This window comes from Culex quinquefasciatus, chromosome 2, assembly GCF_015732765.1.
Source record: "Culex quinquefasciatus strain JHB chromosome 2, VPISU_Cqui_1.0_pri_paternal, whole genome shotgun sequence".
Taxonomy (NCBI): Eukaryota; Metazoa; Arthropoda; class Insecta; order Diptera; family Culicidae; genus Culex; species Culex quinquefasciatus.
The window spans coordinates 11434375-11459197 of NC_051862.1; the positions used below are offsets into that span (position 1 = coordinate 11434375).

Genomic DNA, 24823 nt, shown 5'->3' on the forward strand with positions numbered 1-24823 from the left:
TTGTAAAAAGTAAAAAAATCGAACTTCAAATAATTGAAACTTTGGATTATCGTGTCTAGACTGAATAATTCAAAGCAGCAAAATAAAAATAGTAACATTTACCAATTTAAGAATTTGATTAAAATATAGTTAATAATTTGATTTTTTCTGATGATTAATACTAAAAGCATATAATTCAAATAATTTTAGCAGTTAAAACATCGTTAACCTAAAAATTAGAATAATTCGATTCAATGCAAATTTATTTATCCACGAATATTACACCAAAAGAAAAAAAAGGACCCATATTTATATGAAAAGTTTTATAGCTTGGCCCGCCAAGCTGATCAATTCAGAGAGAATAAAATAAAATCAAGAATGAAAATGGGAGATAACCAACAACAGACAGACAAAATGGAACAAACAACAACAAACAATAGGAGGAGAAGAGCGGAGAAGAGAACACAGAGGGACAGGTGTGTGTGATTGACAGTGGTGTATCGCTTCGAGTTTTGTTTTTATTCAAAAAGTCAGTCTGCTTCGTTGGATAATTGTTCATTTAATTGGCTTGTTTTTATTAAAAGAAATTGTTAAAATATATATTTAATATAAATATAAAGACCAAATAAAATTACAATTTTCTAACCACTATACACTGTTCTTTTGTTTTGCATCATGTTTTTTCCGCTTTCCTTCGTCGCGCTCTCACAATTTGTTTCCTTTTTTTACACTCTCTTTCTCGTAATAGTTGCTTCTCTCTCTCGCTCGAAGAAGTGTCTAGTGAGTCTCTCTCTCGAATTTGATTTGCTCTCGGCTCTAACTTTCTCTCTCGTTCTCTGCAGCTTCATCCTTTCGCCATTCGGTTTCTACTTGTTTTCTGCTTTGTAATTGTTTAATTATTAACTAGTATGTACAGGAATTTTGTTATACTCGCTAGGATTAGAAACTTAACTAGTGATAGTTACAGGACAGTTAATAATTTATTTCTTTTTTCTTGTTTTTTGTTGCTCCTACCATAGATTTTAGATCATTGTTTTAGTAAATTTTTTATTGTATGCATTTTTTAATTCGTTTTCCCTTTTGTGTTTTCATCAGTTTAAATACAATCGCTAGTTTTCATCTCGTCTCGCCTACTACGCTGCACTAAACCATTTTTCGTCGTTCGAAAGGCCAAAAAACTTAGGAGATTACACGCGTTGTTTTTCTTTATTTTTTTTTAAATACACAGTCTAGAGCGCGAGATGGAGAGTGCTTTTTTGTTGAGTGAGAGAGCACGGTATCAATTTACAATGTTTTCCATTTCCCCTCTCCCATCTGCGCGCGTTTGTTTGTGTGAGTAGTTGTGTTAATTTGTTTTTGTTTTGCTTTTGTTTCGTGACAGTTAAATGAGGAAACCTAAAGTATAATACCATACTATCGCGCGTACACTATTTACACACAAAAATACAACTGGGTACCGAAAAGTAGGCACTGGTTAACGGGCTTGAACGATCTGTCAACAAATTCAGAAAAAGCTTTTGACACTGTTTAAAAAATCGTTCCGGCCCATTTCCCATGCTCTCTTTCAGCGATTTCCCCAACACGATCAAAATCGACTTCAAAAGCTGCGCTAGTTTGCTCTTTCTTCGTTTTAATTATGCATTAAATATTCTATACAATTAGTAATCCTACCATCTAACCAGAATTTACAGTATTTTTCTTCAATGTGGTACATCAGACAGAAGGAACTAATATTTCTTTCTTACTCAAGCTTTTTTTCACCTTTATTACGTCTTTTTCTTCGTGTTAATTCTCTTTTACTTCTTTTTTGTTTTTGTTTGCGTTTGGATTTCAAAACATTTTCAGTTTACACACTAGTCATCTAAATTTCACGCTTTCCTCCGTTTCATGACCCGCTGAAACGAATGGAAACGGCCTCGTTCGTTTTTGTTTGTTTGTTTGTTTTGCTTTGCGTGCATGTTGTGACAGTTGATTGTTTGTGTTAGCTCTGCTGACGCTGCGTGATCGAAGAAACAATGAAAGAGAATAATAAAAACAACGTGTTTTTCCTTCTTTTTTTACTTTTGGTTCCGGAGAAAGAATGGTAATAAATAAGTTGCACTTAACATAAGCTGAAATTGACTAGATTGGTGTAACAATCGCCGGAGTTGTGAGGCTTTTTGAAACAAAAACAACAAATTGTGTTTGCCTGTTCGATTGTTTGTCCTCCTCGTTATTGCAAGTTTGGAATTGCCGTAACTCGATTGCTAGATTAGAAAATAAAATAAAAAAAATATTGTAAAATAATATTCCGACCAGTGAGGTTAGCGTTTCGATGGAAACAATCGTGTATTAGTTCTTTCTTTTGTTACTTTGCTTTTTTTATTGTATTTGTTGTCTCTCTGTTTAATAAATAATAAAATCTTACAAATACAGGTTAGTCGTCAGCGCGATTTTTCTTTTGTTTTATTCCACTGCTGGTTGGGCAACTTTGCACAAAACTCTATTCTACTACTATGTACAAATACTATTTTACCTTTGTTCATTTTTTCGACACTTTTGTTTGTTTCTTTCGGCCTTATGGTTGGTTTTCGTTTGCTGTTTTTTGCTTTATTTTGCTCAATTTGTGTTTGTGTGAGTGTTGTTGCGCCAGTAATACTTTAGCAGCGGGGAATTTTTTTTTTGAAAAAGTTTACTTCCTCAGGAATGTTTTTCTTTTCATTTTCTGTTTGGTGTTTGGGGATTTTACGTCAACATTTTATCTTTATACTTGAAAGAGAAACACCTATGTTATTGTACTTAAAGTTTCTCTTTTCAGTAAAAAGATAAAAAAATAACAAAAAATCAAAAAAAAAAAAAAAGTATAATCTCAATAGCAAAGAGCTTCTCCATGCACGTGATACATTAAAAAAAGTATTTTTTTTATTTGGTTTGATTGCTAACTTAGTGTGTTACCAGAGATAAACAGATTTAAAACATGAAATCAATGCAAAAACCGTTTACGGAGCAAAATAAAAGACTTTCGAATAAGGAAATAATATTATTAGAATGTAATGTGAGTGTATTTTAAAATGGGAAAGGGCAACTTTTGGCTTGGTTGAAAATTAGGGTGGTTCACGATTAGAATGTTTAAGAAAATATAACCTTCAAATATTTTAGATATTTTTTCTCTCCTGTAAGGTTACAGGACACGCCAATAAAAGCATCTTTGTCGAAGACACCCCTGACACCTGACAAATCTACGCTTTCTACGAAAATTTATTTCAAGAGCATCAGAGAAATCCTCAAAAATCAGTTTATGGGCCATAGCAATTCAGGGTTAAGTTTTAGGTAAAAGTGATGTTCTGAGCGCTTTTAGAGTTCTAAAAACAAACATTTTCGATTCACAAAAAATAGTTTTGAATTTATTTGTTGAAAGTACAGCCATTTAATGTAAAATATCATTTTTTGGATTTCTATAAAAAATAATCATAAAGCCCTATAGAAACCCAAGACAAAATTAAATCAAATTGAAATAGATTTCTTTTTTAGTATTTGCACTATATATCGTAAATAGTTTGAAATTTGGGCGTAGAATGTAAAAAATGAAAAATTTGATCAATTTCTTATTGGAAAAAAAATGTAATGGAAAAAATCGGAATATTTGCACGGAAATTGGTCAAAATTTGTTTTTTTTTCAAACTATAAACACCAACTTTCTGTTTCACCGACTTAATTTATCATACCTGAAATTTCATCTCCCAATTTTTAATGCCCTTTTTTCTGTCGCGAAATTCTCAGCAAATAGAAATATCGCTCTCAATAACGTGCTTCTGCACGAAAAAAAAAGAGTTCCTAAAATCGTGAACAAGCGTTCATGAAAATGAGAACCTCGAACAAAGTGTTCAAATCCCATGGTACGATTTTGAAAAAACGTACCATGAAATTTGAACACTTTGTTCGTGGTTCTCATTTTCATGAACGCTTGTTCACGATTTGGGAACTCTTTTTTCTCCGTGTGACATTCACATCCCTCTCTCCACTTTCTCCCTCTCAGAGTCCAGCCACAAAAGCCGCCACAAAACAAAATTTGCCAACGCAGTGACAAAAACGCGTGGTCGATTCCCAATCCCCCTCTCGTGTTCTTTCATTGTAGTTTGATGAGAAAACAAAAAAATCTTCAACGAGAGTTCGTCAACGAGAAAAAGAGAGGGAGTGAAAGAAATAGCATGCTCATGCTGGCAATCACGAGACACTGGAAGAGATCTCACAAACTACAGAGACGGTCGCTATATTTTGTTTTGGTGCAAGAATCTTCAAATGATAGTTTTTTTTCCTATTACTCATTTACAACACTCAGTGAAATTGGAATCAAAATCTAAGGTTGTTTAAAGAGGAGTTTTTTTTTAATAAAAGTTTCTGAGAAATGTTCTCTTTCAATTTGTACATACAATCTGACAGATAATTTTAAACTGTTTGTTTAGTTGCAAGTTTTTGCCACTAGATGGTGACTCTTCAAAATAAACTAAATTAATGATTGATTTCGCGCTTTTCCATCTGTTTACCTGTGATACCACCACATCTTTTTTTTCTAAAATAAGGAAGGGGGAAATATTTTCGTGTTTGTGTAACATCTTTTGCTAGGCGGACTTTTTTTAATTTTATTTTTTAATCGTTGTTTACCTTCTACTACTCGACTTGATGCGCTTGACTGTTGTTGTTTTCGTTTGTTTATTTTTCTGCTGCACACAAAAATGTAGGAAAGATTGAGAGATTTGAGAATGGGGGAGGGCTTCGTTTAAAAGTTAAAGAGAGTTAAGAGTTTTTAGAGTGAAAGAGAACTAGTGTGGAGTTGATTTTTTTTGGTGTGGGTATTTTTAGGAGTCAGATTTTTGATGTTTTGTGTGTTCAAATTCGATGGCCTCTGACGTTTGTTTTTTTTTTGTTTCTGGATGAGGGATAAAACTTTAGGATTTGTTTCTTTTTTGTTATTTTTAAATTTTCTAACTTTCGTCTCAATTGTTTAAAACATTTTTTCTATACAATCGCTAGGGTGGTGCGTGTGTGTTAAATACAAAAACAAATCGTACACATTTAACTCTTTTTTTTTGTTGTTGTTTCTCTGCAAGAAGGCAAATTTCTACACGAACATTACGCTGATCTGGTGTTGGTGGTGGTGGTGGTGGTGACGGTGGCTGTTCTGGAAGGGAATAGGGCCGACCTTAGTTGCCGACGTACCTCCGCAGAGGCACGGCCGCCGGCGTGGACCAGATGGACGAGGAGGTCTCGTAGATGTTCGGAAGTGATCGCTTGAGTAGCTTCTTCGAAGGACTTCGACTTGGCTTTGGTATCGCTGCTGCTGCTGTCGATGAAGTTGATGAGGTTGATTGTTCTGCTGCTGCTGCTGTGGTTGTTGTGGGTGGGATCGTTGATGTTGCTGATGGTGCACTACTACTGCTGCTGCTGCTACTCGCGCTTCCACTTTCGCTGGATGTCTTTGGGGTCGTTGTTTGCGATGGTTTATGATTAGAAAGACTACTCTTAACACTATCGTCTGCAGGAGACTCTTCAACCTGGCGTAGTTCATCAGCAACACAATGATCATCGTAACGGCAGGTGATCTTACCGTCCTGTAGCGGCAACGAGGTTCGTCGTCAGATCATGTGTGTGTGGTTGAGGTTGTGGTTGCGTGCGCGTGTTTTTCGGTGTGAATTGTGGGTGTGATATTGTGTGTGGGTTTTTTTTGGTGGGTTGGTGGTGGTTGAACGCAAAAACGAGGTGAAGAAAAGAGAGTGAAAATTAAAACATGTAATTTCAACGGTTTGTACAATGTGGTTTTGGAGTTTGTTTTTTTTTTGCTTCTGATACAATATAGTTCAATTTGGAAGGGAGAATAAAGACGGTGGCGGCCAAGATGATCGCTGGATGACCAGGCGTCTCCACCAAGTTCACACTTTTTCATCTTGACCCCCAACCGGAAATCTACATAAAACAAATTTAAATCTGTCTAATCAGTTACGAATCACTCTTGTGTGAGAGAGAGGAGTTGTGCGTTTTTGTTTACAGTGGTGGTGCGTACTGGTTTTTGTGGGTGTATGTGAAATTTGTGGTACATTTATTTTGGAAATCTCTATTGCAGTTGCTTGCCCACCGATAGACACGGATTTTCGACGGAGAGACGGTTAATTTAAATTAGTTTTATGGTAGGGCACTCAACAGTTTGAAAAAGAATCCGAAAAATCTTGTTTATAAAATAGCAAAGAAATTATTTTTCAGCACGAGTCGTATCTCGTAACGAGGTTTACTGATTTGTATAAATACGTCGAGTGCTGATAAAATCAAGCTTTGTTTCCCCGCTTTAATACATCGAAAAGTATTTCTTTCCGATTCTGTAATTTTTTGTGAAGAAAAGAAGGCCGTTTAGTCATTTGAACGATAATGTTAGGAAAAGTAAGAAAATTCATAAAGGAGTTGCAAAAAGTTATTTTTGCAATTCCTTCGTTAAACTACTCACTATTCCTGTCATTCTTGAACGACAAAAATTTCTACTTTTCTGTACAAAAAAAAAAAAACAGTATCGAATAGTAATACTTTTCAAAATGAATTCTGAAAAGTTCAGATTTTCAGCACTGAAATGGATGCTGAAAAGTTGAACTTTTCAGCACCTGTTTCGAAAAGTAAAATTTTTCAGCACTTGTTTCAAAACGCAAAACTTTTCAACATTTTTTTTTTATTTATTTGATTTGGACGTTGTTCATGGATGCCTCATTTCAATAAATTCAACTGATTTCAATAAAGAAATTTTGGTAAATAGCCAAATTTTCACATACATTTTTCTTTAAAAATTTCAATCCAGCAAAATCTGAATAAATGGTTTAGTTAATTAATTTAGCAAATCAGCAGTAATCAATTTTCAATTAGCAAATTGATAGCTGGCTTTAAAGAGCATTAAAAACGAATTAAGTTATTTTTTTAAAAAGCATTTATTTTATATTGTATTTAATGTTATTTTTTTATTCTTAAAAAATACTGATTTTTTTTTTTGAATCAAGGGTCCTTATTTTCGGTTCAAAGATCAACAATCAATCACTCATCGCCAAACGAATCTTTGACGACTGAAGCGCGCAACCATTCGTGAGCGAACACGACTCGTTAGCTGTCAGTGACTTGACCTGTTGCTTCATCCAGCGATACAAATACTTTTTTTGCTCTTGAATTTCTTTGCCTACTCGGTCCGTCTACCCGAGTCACAAACGAATATGCTCGGAGAAGAGATAAGCTAACAAAATACCAGCGTGGCGTTCTTTTGGCCGTAAATTATTATTTGGCATGGCGAAATTACTGTTAAATGTGTCTTTAATGTTGTGTTAGGCCGTTGCAAATATTTTTCAAAGTTAATGTCACCTCCCCTTCAAAATCGCTCTGAAAAATCAAAGGGTAAAAAAATATTATTATTTTTTTCAAAAAACTTCGAATTTTTAAAAGAAACAAATATCTAATCAACTGAAAACTATTTTAAATGCATTTCCCACATTTCAAATCATTTTAAGCATGTCTGAGATCGATCAAAAATATTTTCAATTTTTGTGGAATTCCAAAGTACAGCACAGCAATTTTTTTTTCGGTTAAAAAAAATAATATCTTTATTACTTGGATATTTTGAAAACTTATGATTGCAAAACAACTGGGCAGTTGTAAAATGCTTTTCAGAACACTTTTTTCATGAAAATGTTAATTCCATGGCTTGTAGTTTAAATTAACATATAAACTTTAAAAAATATGTGCAACGACCTTGTCAACAAAATTCTAAAATATTTTTGATAACATCGATTTTGAGAAATTTCAAAAATGATCAAAACAAAGCCGATCGCAGACTATTTAAAGTCAGCTTCAAGCGACACAGCGCAATCAGCCTCTCTGAGCCATTCGCTGACTAGCCGATTCGAGATTCGAGAGAGAGAGAGAGAGTGAGAGCAAAATAAAGAGTATTCAGAAGCGATTGGTGTGGAAGTGCCAGCGGTAGAAATTCATCAGAGCAGTTTGCTTCGCGTTCGATTTACGCTCGCGATTGAATTAGTCTTTTTGGAGCAAATCAGAACCCTTGATTCTAAGAAAAATTGTTGTAAAAAGGTTTTTTTTTAAGCAAAGGTTTTGAAGTTATGTAAATCATTTTATTTACAAGTATTTCAAACGTTTTTATTTTTTTAGTTGAATACAAATATAAATATATTTTTTATAATTTGCATCAAACTCAAATCGGTTTCAAAGCTGTGATATTTTCGACTTTTTTCAAACTGTTGAGTGAGCTGTTGAACGAGGTTATCTTTCTACAATCTAGCAAATTTACACAAGCATGCGACACTGAACCCAAAAAGAAAAGAAAAAACTAACTGCTACTAAATTCAACGGAAACGAGGAACTCAAAAAGAAAGCCCAAAAAATATAGAGGAAAAGAATATATCCAACAAACTGGAAATGCACATGGACGGGGGGGTTGATCTATGACCATGATCGTGACAGTATGAGGGGGTGATTTGTGGTTATGTGAGTGTTTGACGAAGAAATGCGACAGATAAGGACAATTGTTACTGCCAATTGGTTAAATTTATGAAAGAATTTTGTACTGCTTTTAATGTTATTTTTTAATTTAAAAAGTTGAAGACAGGACAAATGTATCGAAAAAGTATCTCAACTTTCAAAACAAAACATAATTTCTTAAAAAATAAACCAACGGAGCTTGGAAGGTTCGTGGAACATGCTAACAAAAAGAAACTCTATCAAGTTAAGCTAAATGGAATCGGAAATTTCCGTCGCTTTGGAAATTTTATTGGAATATTCAATGAAATTGGAGTTGGTGTGGGGGTGCAGGGAAATCTGTGCTCTGGTGCTGTCGTTTTTTAAGAAACGTGACAAACATGGAACTCTTATTGAACGCTACGAGATCGGTAAATTTGTATGCGTGAGAGAAAGGTGATGTTTGTCTGTTTGAAGTAAAGTAATAGTAACGAGAGAACACAAAAAAAACTCAAACAGGTTCAACGAAACTGAAGAAACGTAACACTTTGGTTGGAACTGATTCGCTAAATGAACGAAATCATAACTTTTTAACCAGTGTATTCTTAGATTTGCGCGATAGAGAGGGTAAAAAAGGGAGGAAAAATCCTTGCTATTTGAAGGCGTTCGTTTCTTATTATAAGTAAAGTGGTGCTTTACAGAGGATAGTCCTGTTTTAAGGAAGGACAACAATTGTATTTACATTGTTCTCTTTTTATTGCAGTACAAGGCAGTGAGATTTTGGTGATTGTTCTAGAAAGTACACAAACTTTGCATCTTACTTATGAGAGATTTTAAAATGGTGATGTGGAAAGAGAAAACTGTGATCATGTGATAGAGAAGAGTGAAATTTGAAAGGAAACAACAGAAGGCATTTTCTGGAAGAGGATACCTCAAACGAACTAAATTTTTAAATTTTGAAAATTCAGCTCAACAAAAGGTACATTCTCCCAGAAAGTGGTTGTGTGTACATAATTGAAAACGATAAAGCACATACGTTTGAACCAAGGAGAGGAACAAAACAATAATAGGTAAACATTTGGCCAAACCGAAAAAGTCGAACCCAAAAGTCGAACGGAAAAATCATAAAAATACATAAAGTTACCAAACCATAAGTAGAAAAAGAAAACGAATGTAAGTGTAGTTAAAGAGTGATTTTTTACCGATGCACACAACACGCGGAATTGCTCACCAGTTGGGCACAGTAGGGGACCTGGAATGTAATTTGTTCGCAGGTTACAGTGTTATTAATGTTAATACAAGTAAGGGGATTATTTTGTATTTTTTTGTTTGCATTTTGTTTTACGGCAGGTTTTAGTGTTTTGTTTTTGGGAGGTATGGCATAGTAAGTTGAAAAAACGAAAACAAAAACATTAGTGATTAGTATCGGGGTGTACAGAATGTCGGTGATGGGCTGTGGAGTTTGGAAAGTTGTCAATAATTGTGTTGTTGCTGTTGCTTTTTAAAATAGAACCGTTTATTTAAGGAATTTGTTTTCATTTGTATGTCTTATATTAAATTTATCTTCCGTGTCTTTGTGGAAACCATGGAAATACACCAGAGGCAATTCAATTTTTATTTTTCAATTTCAATTTTTGTTTTCAATATTAAATAATTTTCAGAGAAATTGTTTTATTTGGAAAAATAAGCCGAAATTGAAATCTTTCCAATAAAATAACAAGTAATTCCAAAATGTCAAAGCAGAAAAAATCTATGTCCAAAAAGTAAAAACAGTAAGGTTTTCTTAATAATACTTAATAATTTTTAAACATTTTTAAAATGTTGGAAATATCGCATATTAAGTTTTTCTAGGTCAATAAAATACCAAATATTCAAAATTTAGTTTTTTAATGTGATATTTGTCGAATGTCTGTAGGGATGAAGACAGAAAATGTAGAATGGTTTAAAAACAATTTTAAAAAATTGCTTGATATTTATTAAATTAACCAAATGTTTTAAAATTGAACTACTTCAGTTGTGGATTTTACATTTGTAATGTTTTTAGCCTAAGAAAATGTATTTTTGGTGCTTTAGATTTAAAATATTTATATTTTTCATTTCCTAGTATTAACACATTACTACAACTTTTTTTTCTTTAAAGAATTTGCATTTTTGTTACTGTTAATAAATGGAAGAACTTTTAAAATTAGTTTACATTTGCAATGGTTTTTAGGGCCTTTTCAAACGCTCAAACTTTTATTTCCAAAAAAATGAAAATTGATGCTATTTTGGCGATGTAGAAAAAAATAGTTCGGGAATGTTTGATTTTCTTTCAAAGGCTGTACTTCATCAACCATTGGTCCAATCTTCAGTGTCTTTTAAGCAGACTTGTAGGTAATTCTTTGATCCTGAAAAAAAAAATCAGAATTTTAAGTAGCCGTAACTTGAAAACAGTTCACGATATCAAATTTTATTTAATGTACTTTTTGATTGCAAATTTACAAAATCTAAATATAAATTAAAAAAAAGTGGTTTGACCTAATTCCACGTTTAATGGGTTTATGAAAAATTGACAACACTGCCAAATATATTTTGACCAACTTGAGGCATAGCTCAAAGGATACATTGTTGTGTCATCCAAAACAGATCCAAAAATGAGATTTTCGAAAAATGGTTATTTTGAGTAAAACTATATTTTGTGTGAAGTCCAAAGCAAAGTCATTCGTAAATTGATAAGAAAATCCCTTCTCAAGACACCTTCTCTTTTTTAGCTGCCAAAATTGTATGAAGAAAAATAAATGTAAGTCATACAAAACGAAAAAAAAAATCATTCAAATAATTTGCAAAAAATTACCCATTCTAGGGTAAATCAAACAAATCGTAATTTTATTGCATGATATAAAATTTTATGAAAAGTACTGTTTGATAGCAAATTTGATTTTGCATCTAAACTCGTTCTTCGATTCGTTTCCACGACTTTTAAGAATATGATTTTTCGAAAAATTGGCAACACTGCAAATGTGAACAACTTGGCCATAGCGGAAAGATGCAATTTGTTGTCACCTAAAACATAAAAAAATGAGACCTTTGAATTTTAGAATGTAAATCTGTTTTTATCTTAGAAGTCCTAAGACCTAAGCCTACAACTTTGCCGAAGATACGATTGATACGAAAATCCGTTGAAATAATTACTTTCACTTAATCCGCTTAGTAGACATCAAATGAAAACAAATCCCAACCATTTAGGCAAAATCCGATCATGAACTTCACTTCTCGTGCTCTAAATCATCCTAATCAAAGGCTTGCACAGTGCTTGCAAATCTCGCTAGCAATTTGCCACTCTAATCCAAATATAAGTAACTTTAATTGCAGCTTTAACATACACAGACACACACACACATTAGCCTGCCTCAACTGAAGCCATATTTCAAAGGTGCTGAGAGAAAAAATCACCACACTGCCAATTGAACATGTCCAATTCATTTCAGTCGGGTCGAGCGCGTTCAAGAGTGAAATAAAATTGCCGGGATAAAAGCTTTTAATTACGGTAATTAATAATTCTGAAAACGGTTGAAGTGGAGGGCGGAGCGGGAGGCTCCGAATGGCATATGCGGCACTTGTGGCTTTGAGCAGTATGTGTGTGAAAAAAAAATGCACACGTGAGGTGCGAAAAATTTATTTTGTTATTAGTTTTTTTATGTGGCAAAAAGTTAAACATTCATGATCAAATTTTGCTTTACGGGTTTTATCTGCGTGTATTTGGGTTCAGTAGGCGAGGTACACGCAAAACGGATCTTCACGAAATTCTGTTTCATTCAATCATGTTTCACGAAGTATAATTTTGTGTGTATGAACGCCGGAAAGGCAACAACAAAACGAAAAGTCGTATGTAGAGAGAAAGAAAAAGTGGAAAATGAAAATTTATTTGCTAGCAATAAAATGCATTTTTATGTTTATTTTTTATGCTGAATCGAACAACGACGAAACGGAAATTGCATTTTGCAACCGATTGGAACAAAAACAGAAGAAGAAAACAAAAAATAACACGGAAATTATTAGCGAAAGGCGCTTTTAGTTTTTAGCGGTACTCGATCGATTGTGTTAATCCGAATTCCACCTAATGGCATAATAAATATTTGAAAATGGCAAATTAGTCGAAAGCTTGAAAGCGAAATTAACGCAGAGCGGGAAAACGAGCTGTTCCGGTACACACGCTTAATCGGACATGCCATTATTCGTGTAGTTTTTTGTTGTTTAGTTTAGTTTGGATGAGTGTTATGAATTTTTGGAGGGGATTAGTCGATCAATTGGTTGTGTTTTTTTTAGTTTCAAACAAAACAGCGACAACATAATGAAACCGGCAGAGCAACTGAATCGGATTTTACAGTTTTTTTTTCGAGAAATGCCAAAAAATAACAGCGAACTTGTTTGAACGAGTCTGTTCTAGCTTGTATCCTAACTATTCTAGTGTTTTCAAGAGTAAGGTTTTCGTAGAAAATTTAAAGACGAACGCGAATTGGGTTTGTGTAGTTTGGTAAACTTAACCTAAAAAACAAAAAAATGAAAAAAAAAACTCAAGAAACGACTCAACTCACCTTGCAGGAGCAGGTGGCGCACTCTCTGGACGGGTACTTGAACGTCTGTCCAGAGGCGTAGATGTGCTGCTCGTACAGGCACGGCAAGCTCGCGCCACTGCCGCCGCCACCGATGGTCGCCGTTGCGTTCTCCAGGCCGCACATGTCGTCCGGACACCGCGGGCAGCAGTCGCCCCGCCCCATCGGCAGCGGGTTATCACAAGTCAGCGGCGGACACTCGAGCCTCCAGCAGTCGAATTCACCGTACTGGAAAGAGGAAGGGAGAGAGAGAGATTGTAGAGTTGAAAACAAGTTTTCTTTTTATGATTGAAAATTATGTATCTCGACATTTTTTAAGTTGATGTTAGTAAATGCTTCATTTTCGCCAAGGTATGATAGATTTGGGCTTCCTGAACACGCTCCAATTGCCTCAAAAATCAAGCCTTCGGACACCTAGTTTCGAATATGAATCTTTATTTCGGCAATAAATGCTATGGAATTATCTTAAACTACCATGCGCACCCACGTGTATCTGTGGAGTAGCAAAAATAAGGGGGTACGCATGGTTGCTCAAGATAATTCCATAGCATTTATACCCGAAATTTACAATATTATATACTGACAGGAAGTTTACTAAAATTAAATTGGCAAAACTTGATTTAAAATTTGTAGAAATAGAAAAAGAAACATATAAACTTAAGAAATTGCTCTTACTGTTTCAAAGCAAAAATTAACAACACTTAAGTTTCATTTAATGTTTAATGTTCATTCATTGAAACTACTTACTTTTCCTGTCATTCTTGAACGACGAAATAGCCTACTTTTCTGTACCAAAAATAACAGAATCGAATAGCAACACTTTTCAAAATAAATGCTGAAAAGTTCTACTTTTCAGCACTCAAATAGGTGCTGAAAAGTTGAACTTTTCAGCACTTGTTTCGAAAAGGAACACTTTTTAATATGTTTTTGATTTAAACGATTTATTGACAAAAATCCTCTTTTTGCAACTTGTTGCATAAACTACTATTTTGAGTTATGGCAATAGTTTGACAAAATTCATTTGACCAGTTTTTCGGAAAAATCGTGATTTTTTTTACAGAGTTAGTTAGGTCATGACTTTTACATGTTAAAATTGTCAAAACATTTTTTAGAGGATATTACTCAAAAACATTACACTAAATTGACATTTATGTAGATACTGAAATGAATTTTTTTTAAATGTTTTTTTTGCACAATAATTTTTTTTAGCCAAAATTCAAAATTTACAAAAGTGCATCAATTTTTTTCTGAGATTTCATTAAGAGATCTAAACATTCAACGATTGCGATGGCTTATTTTCTAGGACAAACAGTGCCGATTTTTGATTAAATTTCAGCCAATTCTTATCGGCTTCTTTTTTTTTTTAAACTTCAAAACTTTTCTTCATGTTTTTTACATTTTATGTTTTTATATGATATTTTTTTGAAAAATAAATTAGAAATACATATTAACTATTTCGTTAGTTTTTGGTTCAATATTTTAAGGCATTAAAACATTTTGATTATCTGGCAACACTTTCACGGAGTAAAGTGTTCTAATTAAAATTTTGAGAGCACAACAATTCGATGCTTCAAAATTCTCTTTTTCATTGTTTTTTGAAATTTTCTTGGGGACAAAACTTGCAAATTTTGGGTGGGAAACATTAGTGAAATTTTCCGAATCTTTCCGAAAATATATCTTCAAGATTTCAAAACTCTGCTTAAAATCTCGCTCAAAAAAATCTTTTTTCAATTTTTTTATTTTTTATTATAATGAAACTTCGTCTATTGAATCACAATAAGTCATTTTGTTTTCAATATAAGTTACCAAGATATGAACACTTTAAAAATCAACATTTTCCTGTTTGTTTTATTTTATGCGATAAAATACAGATACGACGAAAAAAACACTCAGCAACCAGAGCAATCTTCAATAATTCTTAGACGAAATTTCAGGTTTTTTCTGATCTTTCAGATTTTTTTCGAATATTTACGTACCATTTTTGTATGGCCAGTAAGGTGGCAACGAACAGTGCAAATTTAGGAAAATCCTCGGGGATTCCCTCTGGCTTGATTCCTTAGGCAAAGTTAAGCATCTGTGCCAAATTTTAACCCAATTGATTATATCTTTTTGTTATATCCACATATTGAATCTTCCGCATAGCCGCCATATTGGCCTTTATCTTGAATATCTCGCTTCTTTTAGGGAATCCGGCTAAGTGACCGCGATATTCGGACTTGATTTAGTCTAGAACCATCAAAATCTGGCCTGTTACTAGATTTACCGTTCGACACACCATTTTGGACTTTTGTGCCTTGACTATTATGGTTTAGGAGTTCCTCTTGAGCGTTTAGTTTGTTTAGGAATTTTCGAAAAAAGGATAGAGATAGGCAAATATTCCAACTTTAACCGGAGTGTGGTGTTAGTTAAATGTTAGATTTTAATGTGAAACTTGACGCTTTAATATTTTGTTCAAGAGTTTAAGCGATCCGAGTTGATCCTGAAAAGTTATTAGCGATTTAAAAAAAAAACCTTAATCTGCTTAATATTAGCACAGATGCTCAATTTTGACTAAGGAATCGAACCAGGGGGTATCCCTAACATATTTTTTTGTTGTAACCCTAATGGTCAGCTGTCAAAATTGTATGGATACTTGTATGGGTGAACCAATAACCAAAATTGCTTCCTTGGACAAAGGAAAGGCCCCTGAGCCAGATAAAAAATGACAAATATAATCTATTTCAAGAATTCGGGAAGAATAGCTCATATTCAAAATGCTATTTTGGATAGTTTTATATCCGCATCATGAGATTTTAAAGAAATTTGAGAATTGATAGTGTTGTCCTGCTTCGATCACTTACCAGACACTCGCACGTCTGGCACTGGTAAATCCACTGCTCGCCGCTGCGGAACGTCACGTGCTTCAGCTCCTGGTGCTGGCAGGACTCTTTGGGATCGCACTGCGGACAGCAGAGGTCCCGCGCTCCGCTGCCCCGCTCCTGCCACCGCGAGCAGTTGCACGGTGGCTCCACGCAGCTGATGACCCCCCGCGAACAGGTGCACACCTTGCACGGCTGGTTCCGGGGCGAGATCTGGCCGCCGTCCGGGATCTCGCTGTCCTCGAACATACAACTTAACCTACAGTTGGACGCGGCACCGGGCCGGACGGTTGCCGCAACCGTCGCCACCACTGACCGTGACGACCCGCTACTACTGCTGCTGGCGTCCGCGATGGCCGCCGCGGCCGCTTCCGACGCCGACGTCGGGCAGACACACTCAAAGTGTCCCTGCGTGTTGACGCACCGGGCCGTCGGGTGACAGCTGTGCGTGTTCAGATAGCACTCGTCTATATCTACACAATCTTTTCCTTTGGTTTCAAATCCAGGCTTGCATTTGCAATAGTACCTGCGAAGGAGGAGAGAGTTCGGGAGGTTAGGATCATGAAGACGGCGGTGAACCTAGAGAAGACTTACCATCCTGGCATGTTAACACAGTTCGTTGTCTCCTTACACCGGTGCACCCCGGTCGCACACTCGTCCAGGTCCTTCTCGCAGGACTCGCCGACGTAGCCGGCCCGGCACGTACACACCCCAGGCGCCCGGCACTCACCCCCGTTCAGACAGGTTTGATTGCAGACCGCTGGAAGGAGAGGATTCGTATGATATCAGTAATAAGTCAATAGTCCAAAGTCACATGTTGGAGGTCAACCATTAAACATCTAAAGTTAAAGGTCGATAGCTGAAGGACGTCAATCAGAAGTCAACAGTAGCAGGTCTCCCGCAACTCCGCCAAGATACTCACGCTTGCAGTCGTACCCGTCGCCCTCGTAGCCCGGCTGGCAGCGACAGTGGTACGAGCCGGCCGTGTTGCTGCAGTCCGCGTGCTCGTGGCAGCTGTGCTCGCCGGACTTGCACTCGTCCACCTCGACGCAGTTGAACTTGTCCAGCCGCCGGTAGCCGGCCACGCACTCGCACACGTACGAGCCGAATGTGTTGACGCACCGCGTGTTCAGATGGCAGTGATTACCATTAAGACCACCTTGCTGAGCGCACTCGTCAATGTCTGGGACGAAAGATCGAGATTAGTACGGCGAATTTTGCTCGAGTTTTGGCGCGCAAATTCGACGGGGAGGACCCGATTCCGGCCGCCGCTACAATCTTGCTCCAAATCGCTTCCAGCTGTCGATGTCGATGAGCACGGGTCGACGTTTCGGGACAGCCAGAATCTTGTCCAACGGCAAACTTGCGCGCCAAAACTGTCTTTCGGTGATGATTGGTGTATGGGAAATGGGGCGGATTTTCGGTTGTTAGTGGCGAAACACGTTACTTTGGATGGAAGAAGATTCATACAGAACGTAAAAAAAAACTTTTTTTTCTGTTCGGAAATTTCCTGTCGCGCTGTCAGTGGGTTAGACAACTTGTTAGAAAAAAAAATAACATCAACAGGAATGAGATTAAAGAGAAAAATATTAAAACTAAAAAAAAACTAAGACGCATTCATATATCTTCACCTTCTTTCGACTGAACCACTTCGTTTTTCTGTGTTTTTGAGTGTTTATTTTTGTGATGTTGACGTCTACCGTGCGTACGCCGTCGTCGTACTTTGCGCCTATGTGGAGTATCTAAATTATTGAATTATTTATTGAATTTTCTTAATTTATTGGGTATTTTCGAGCGCGTTGGCAGAGATCGAGACCCGGCTGCTGCATCTCAAGCTGCTTTTTTTTTAATTAATAATTTTCGCGCGTTTTTTTCGTTTTGCAACTGTCACTTTGTGACACGTGTTTTCGTGCTGGGGTGATGGGAGTGGAGTGGAGAGGAACGACGAGTTGACCGCGCAAATTTAATAAATGCTGTGGAGAGAGATGAATAATTTTGGAGTCGGCAAATAAGCCCCCTGTGGGGGGTTCCGAAAACATTAATACACGAGATCGTGGCGATGTATTTATGGTAAATCGAATAAATTAGTGCCAAAATAAAATCGCGTGGCGGCGCCACCGACCGCCTTTGGCGGATCATTTTTGGCAACCGCACACTTGGCCGGTGTGAACGAAAGTGATGATGGTGAGGTGTGAAATCGGGTTTGTGAGTTTTTTCTTCTTTCATGTTCGTTTTTCAAACGAGAACAGCTTGTTTACAGACTTGTAAAACGTTGGAGCAAATGTGGATGGTTTTCTTGATTACAAATGGGTCGTTCGGGGGAAGTTAAGTGTCCATTTTGGTCAAACATTTATCAACTTTTAAAGAAGCTGGAAAAAAATACTCAAAAAATGGCACAAACGTGAAAAGTGTTTTATGACATTTGGACACGCAAAGAAAACCCTCATCCTTAAATTTTAGGGGCTTGTTTTGAGGCCCAAAAGGCAACTTTGTTTTGGTTTTATTTGATTTTTTTTATTGAAATTTCCATATAACGACGAGCCAGTCTAAAATACATGCAATCATTTTTTTTGTGGAAAATAAAAACCATTTGTAAATTATTTTTTTCTATAACACAAATGATGAATATTTCTGGTAAGCATTTAAAACATTTTTTAATATTTTATTCCTCAATCAAGTTTTTATTTTGGATTTAAAAAGAAATAAAAAAAATACAAGTTCTTTTTTATTTTTTTGTTTTATTTTAAAAACACATAATTGATTTTCAAATTTTGAAATTAAAAAAAAAACATAGTTTTTTTTATCTAACGGGTAATTTTATACAAAAAAGTGTTATATGGAAAAAAATTGATCAAAGGTCTTTATTCTTTATTCTGGCTTTTGAACGTTGGTTTAACCCTTTTAGGCCTGATTGGACTCAATAATCTAAATTTTAGAAACTAGCATATAATTTTCGTATAGTCATAAGAATAATTTTTCCATCATTATCTAAAAAAATATTTAAAAATCAGGCATGAAAGGGTGAAAGCCTAATCTTTCATAGAAATTGAAATCTCAAAGTATTTTTTTAATTATTGATCGAAGAAAATCCAAAATTTAAAAATCATGATTGCATTAGTAAGATTTTGTCATTTTTTAGGTTTGGAAAGCATTAGTGACGGAAAATACCCAATATGTTTTTGTGCAGTTTAGATTCGCTACAAAAATCATTAAAATTCCTTCAACATTGCTTAAAATATTTTACAAACTTTAATGCTTATCAAAATGCTCACAAACTGCTTACAACCATAAAAATAACTATTTGAGAAATGGTGAAATTCCTAAAATTTATTCACACACTGAATTTTCAAATGGTTTTCTTCTATCCGGGAAGTTATACATATATGGCAACCAAACGTGACAAGTGTTTTCCAGTTCTGTGATATTTAGAAACTTTTTTGAATTGCGATCTTGCTTATCAGAGCTTTAGAGATATTATTCAAAAACTATGAAAATTCTTTTCTATGTTATACATATTAAAAAATCAGTGACTGAAGACCACTGCAGTTACATTGCTACTATGAATCCTTCAATTTGATTAATCAAGCGAACCACGGACTAAGATTTTAATAAATTCTCAGTCAATGATCGATACTAATTTGACACTTGGCCTAGTGACCACCAACCTTCAAATCCGGTCCACCAAATTAAGCTTCACCACGCTCCAGTGGCAATTTATTTCGCACATTCATTTGCTTGTCCCTTCTTTTCTCTCTCTCGAGGATTTCCCGATGATTTTTCGTCAAATTAATATCCCCCCGTATATTCCGTGCCCCACGGCTAATTGAGCCGCCTCATTAATCTGGTCCGACCGGCGCGGTGTTGTGTCGTGGCCAGTTTGGTGTCAACGCGTGGTGGTCCCCGGCCGGCCTGTGGGGAAAATTTCACGTCTGGCGTTTGCCAAAAAATCTTCTTCGGAATATTTCTTCTTGCTTTCCTGCAAGATCACCTTAATCCGTTGCTGGCCGGTTGCAATCTGGTGACAAATGTGGATGTTTATTTGCGAGTATTATTAAGAGATTATTTCGGAAACGTGTCGCGGCGGCGGCCACGTCTGGCGTGGGAATTCGTCGGGGCGACGACGGCGCGCTTTGTTGGCGGTGCGGTTGTTGCGTCTTTCGTGGGATGGTCGGGAGACGGCCTGTGGCGCGAGATCTAATTAGGGAAGGCGATATGCAAATGTTTGGCGGCAAGATTTGGACACAATGCATTTGGTTTTGAGCTTTAGTGCTCAATTTGGAGCGAAAGCATTTCTTTAATTTGACTAAATGTGGGTTGTTCCTTAAAAGGAAATCTTTACCAATTGAGGTCCAAACCGTTAAATTTTCTTAATAGTTGGTCAATTTGAAAGCTATGATGAAAAAATCCTAAGGCTAACTATAACCTAAGTAGTGTGATTCGTGGGAAACTATTTTTAAAACTGTAATCTTTACACGGATAGAAATTGGCAAACAAATCCGGTAACGCTATGTTTTTGAATTTGAAAGCAAATCGTAATATTTTTTCAATTTTTGGAAACAATCATTTATGAATTCAAGAGCATAGTGTAACTGGATTTGCTTACAGGATTTCTATTTGTGTACTTTGTTATGCCTCAGTTAAAGCTTTCCGCATTTTAAAAATCAGGAAATTGTTTTTTTTTATTTGGACCAAACCTCATGAAATTTTCAGCATAAGTATTTTGGAATGTCTACTTTCAGTTGATTTAAAAAAAAAACAATAGGTATCATTTCAAAGTTATTGACATTTTCGTAAAAAAATAGGATTTTGACCCACTCTTACTATTTTAACGATATCTCCAAAAATATTGACAGGTCAACTTTATATTTTGAGCACTTAATCTTGAGACAGTTTCTTAATATTATCCAAAATTTCAGCCAAATTAATTTACAACAAGAAAAAGTTTAAATGGTTTGAATTTTTTAAGGGTCACGCCAATCTGTATCTCGAGAAAAAAATGGTCGCTCTACAGCATTGCTTGGCGTTCTACCAGCGTGAAGGTGGGTCTAAGATGTCAAATTAAGAAGTTCAATTTTTGAGTGATTTTATAGCCTTTCCTCGGTAAGATGAGGAAGGCAAAACAAATTTAGAATATTTATTTTCAAAAATACGCAATTTCGTAAAAATATGAATTTAAAAAAATGCTGGTACTACTGAAATCAATGAAAATTTTTCAATCATTTGATATTCATAAACATACAATTTTAGTATTTTTTTTCCAAAATACGTAGTGTTCTGAAAATCTTGAGTATTAAAATTACTATCACCATCGATATCTATGAGAATTTTCGATCATTTGATACCCATAATGCAAAAATATCAAATTAGGTATCTTTATCAAAAATACGTTATTGTGAAAATTTTGAATATTTATAAAAATGCAACTAGTTCCGATATCTTTGAGAAATTCACGATTATTTTATATCTAAATTTTACAAACAACAAATTTGTGTTTTGTTTTTAGAAAATTTTGGTTATTTCTTAAATCAGTTCGAATTAATAATGTGATAGCTAAAACATATAAAAATATTTTAAAAATTGTTCTGATGAAATAGTAAATTTTGATCGCATCCTGAAATCTATTGAAACAATCATTTGAGGCTCATGAAATATTGCACTTATTGCTTGAGTGATCTCTAGATTTTTTTTCTTCAAAGAGCGTTAAAATTTCAGTTATGTCTGAATGCATGTTATTTCTGTTAATTAATGAAAGACATTTCTAAACATTCTATGGTATTTAAAAGAAATCAAATGAAACCTCTAAAATCAATAAGTTATAGAAACTATGTTCTTTTCGGAAAAATGTCCTTTTTTGAGTATGATTGAAGCCTTTTATTTGCATTTTTTGTAATTGTTCTTGTTTTTCTGAAAATTTAAATTTGTTGGTTTAAATTGAACTGTTTCTATGAAATTATGTTTGAGTTTTTTCTGAGTAATAATTTTTACTATGATGCGTTACTTCAAAAAGTCAACATTTCTGTTATCAATGAAGATTTCTAGATTGATGGAACTCATTTTGTTTGTTGTGGTGGAATGTCAATTTCTTAGAATTTATAAAAGCATTTTTCTCTGAAAGAAAACATAGGAATGTAGCCAATATTAACACGCGAAATATGAAGTGTTAATCCAAAAACGAAATCAAATAACCTCAAGCAAAAAATTTTCCCGCAAAGTAAAAATCCTTTGCTAAGAGGGGAGACCATAATCCAAAGGGGCTAATAACTGCTTACAAGAGAGAGAGCTAGGGGGGAGACCACGTTAATGGCACCTAATTACGAACCATTTTCTCCCCATTTTAGAAGAAAGGTCCTGCCAAGGGTGGGGAGACGTTGCTCTGTTTACCACGCGCCACATACCGGCATTGTAACCGGTCTTTTGGATAAGGTGTGAAGACTGCAGTGTTGGGTGGGGATGGGTTTGGGGATGATGTTTTGTAAGGGGTTGGTTATTAGAATTTCTTGTTAACCCAATTTGCCCTACTTCTACGGGGTTGTAATTGTGTGTGTGTGAGAGAGAGAGAGGGATGAGGGGGTCAAAACTTTCCCATTTCGTTAATGATATTCTGTTTCTCAAAGTACCAGTTATTAGCACCGGCTTTTCGCACCGGGTCTAAGGTAGTAGCAGCGGCAGCAGATTACACTACTCGACAAAACAAAACTTGTGTCAAGGGATTGACGATATCTCATCCGTTCCTGAGAGAAAAGGCATCCCCGAATCCGATGCAATCGACAGAATTTGATTTTATGTCCACGCGGACTGATGCGAATCTGGTAAATTTTTTAACATAAAAAATCGAACAATTTAAAAACCATGCGTCTCCTCCCAATTATATGAGCCATCTACAAGAATATGGAAGCGCCTGGTGCATAGCCATTTCCTTTAAGCACAACGGAAACAACCAATACAAATGTATAAAAAAAGTTGTCAAGTTCTCGGGGGGTCCACAGCTAGCATTTTTTGTACGATTATAAAAAATAAATATAAAAAGTTTAAAATTAATTTATTTAAAAAACATATTTTTTGATTTATTTGTTTACTGAAATTTTATGTATCTCAAAGGTCTATAGGTACTTCGGGATGTCCATGGTCATCCAAGGACTGCCTGGAGTTAAGATCTACGAGTCTACCGCCGTAACAAGCAAGAGGTCGTCGGATTTTGACCCCGGATCTTGTGCGTATAGCATCAGTGCATATGGTAGACTACTATATGAATGTGTTGGGATGTCCATGGTCATCCAAGGACTCCCTGGAGTTAAGATCTACGAGTCTACCGCCGTAACAAGTAAGAGGTCGTCGGATTTTGACCCCGAATCTTGTGTGTATAGCATCAGTGCATATGGTAAACTACTGTATGAATGTGTTGGGATGTTCATGGTCATCCAAGGACTCCCTGGAGTTAAGATCTACGAGTCTACCGCCGTAACAAGCAAGAGGTCGTCGGATTTTGACCCCGGATCATGTGCGTATAGCATCAGTGCATATGGTAGACTACTATATGAATGTGTTGGGATGTTCATGGTCATCCAAGGACTCCCTGGAGTTAAGATCTACGAGTCTACCGCCGTAACAAGCAAGAGGTCGTCGGATTTTGACCCCGGATCTTGTGTGTATAGCATCAGTGCATATGGTAGACTACTATATGAATGTGTTGGGATGTCCATGGTCATCCGAGGACTCCTGGAGTTAAGATCTACGAGTCTACCGCCGTAACAAGCAAGAGGTCGTCGGATTTTGACCCCAGATCATGTGCGTATAGCATCAGTGCATATGGTAGACTACTATATGAATGTGTTGGGATGTCCATGGTCATCCAAGGACTCCCTGGAGTTAAGATCTACGAGTCTACAGCCGTAACAAGCAAGAGGTCGTCTTGTTTTGACCCCGGATCTTGTGTGTATAGCATCAGTGCATATGGTAGACTACTGTATGAATGTGTTGGGATGTTCATGGTCGTCAGAGGAGTCCCTGGAGCCTACGAGTCTACCGCCGTAACAAACAATAGGTCGCCGTTTGGCTTAAGTGGTAAGCAAGGATATACGCACAAGATTCGGGGTCAAAATCCGACGACCTCTTGCTTGTTACGGCGGTAGACTCGTAGATTTTAACTCCAGGGAGTCCTCGGATGACCATGGACATCCCAACACATTCATATAGTAGTCTACCATATCCACTGATGCTATACGCACATGATCCGGGGTCAAAATCCGACGACCTCTTGCTTGTTACGGTGGTAGACTCGTAGATCTGAACTCCAGGGAGTCCTTGGATGACCATGAACATCCCAACACATTCATATAGTAGTCTACCATATCCACTGATGCTATACGCACATGATCCGGGGTCAAAATCCGACGACCTCTTGCTTGTTGCGGCGGTAGACTCGTAGATCTTAACTCCAGGGAGTCCTTGGATGACCATGAACATCCCAACACATTCATACAGTAGTCTACCATATGCACTGATGCTATACGCACATGATCTGGGGTCAAAATCCGACGACCTCTTGCTTGTTACGGCGGTAGACTCGTAGATCTTAACTCCAGGGAGTCCTTGGATGACCATGAACATCCCAACACATTCATACAGTAGTCTACCATATCCACTGATGCTATACGCACAAGATCCGGGGTCAAAATCCGACGACCTCTTGCTTGTTACGGCGGTAGACTCGTAGATCTTAACTCCAGGGAGTCCTCGGATGACCATGGACATCCCAACACATTCATATAGTAGTCTACCATATGCACTGATGCTATACGCACATGATCCGGGGTCAAAATCCGACGACCTCTTGCTTGTTACGGCGGTAGACTCGTAGATCTTAACTCCAGGGAGTCCTTGGATGACCATGAACATCCCAACACATTCATATAGTAGTCTACC

The 24823-nt window shown here is 36.2% G+C and overlaps 1 protein-coding gene across 5 annotated transcripts in view; it reads right to left on the reverse strand.

The window, feature by feature from the left end:
* Nucleotides 1-4592: 4592 nt before the first annotated feature.
* Nucleotides 4593-24823, reverse strand: part of LOC6045583 (protein NEL) — a 165868-nt gene continuing 145637 nt past the window's right edge. For 3 of the 5 annotated variants that reach the window (XM_038258211.1, XM_038258214.1, XM_038258215.1), the window contains 6 exons: nt 16824-17084; nt 16496-16661; nt 15884-16427; nt 13026-13271; nt 9654-9703; nt 4593-5567 (listed from right to left, as the gene is read on the reverse strand). In XM_038258211.1, coding sequence (XP_038114139.1) covers nt 5078-5567; nt 9654-9703; nt 13026-13271; nt 15884-16427; nt 16496-16661; nt 16824-17084 — 1757 coding nt within the window. In that variant the 3' untranslated portion in view covers nt 4593-5077. The remainder of the gene's footprint in view (nt 5568-9653; nt 9704-13025; nt 13272-15883; nt 16428-16495; nt 16662-16823; nt 17085-24823) is intronic. The other 2 variants (XM_038258212.1, XM_038258213.1) reach the window with 2 other exon arrangements.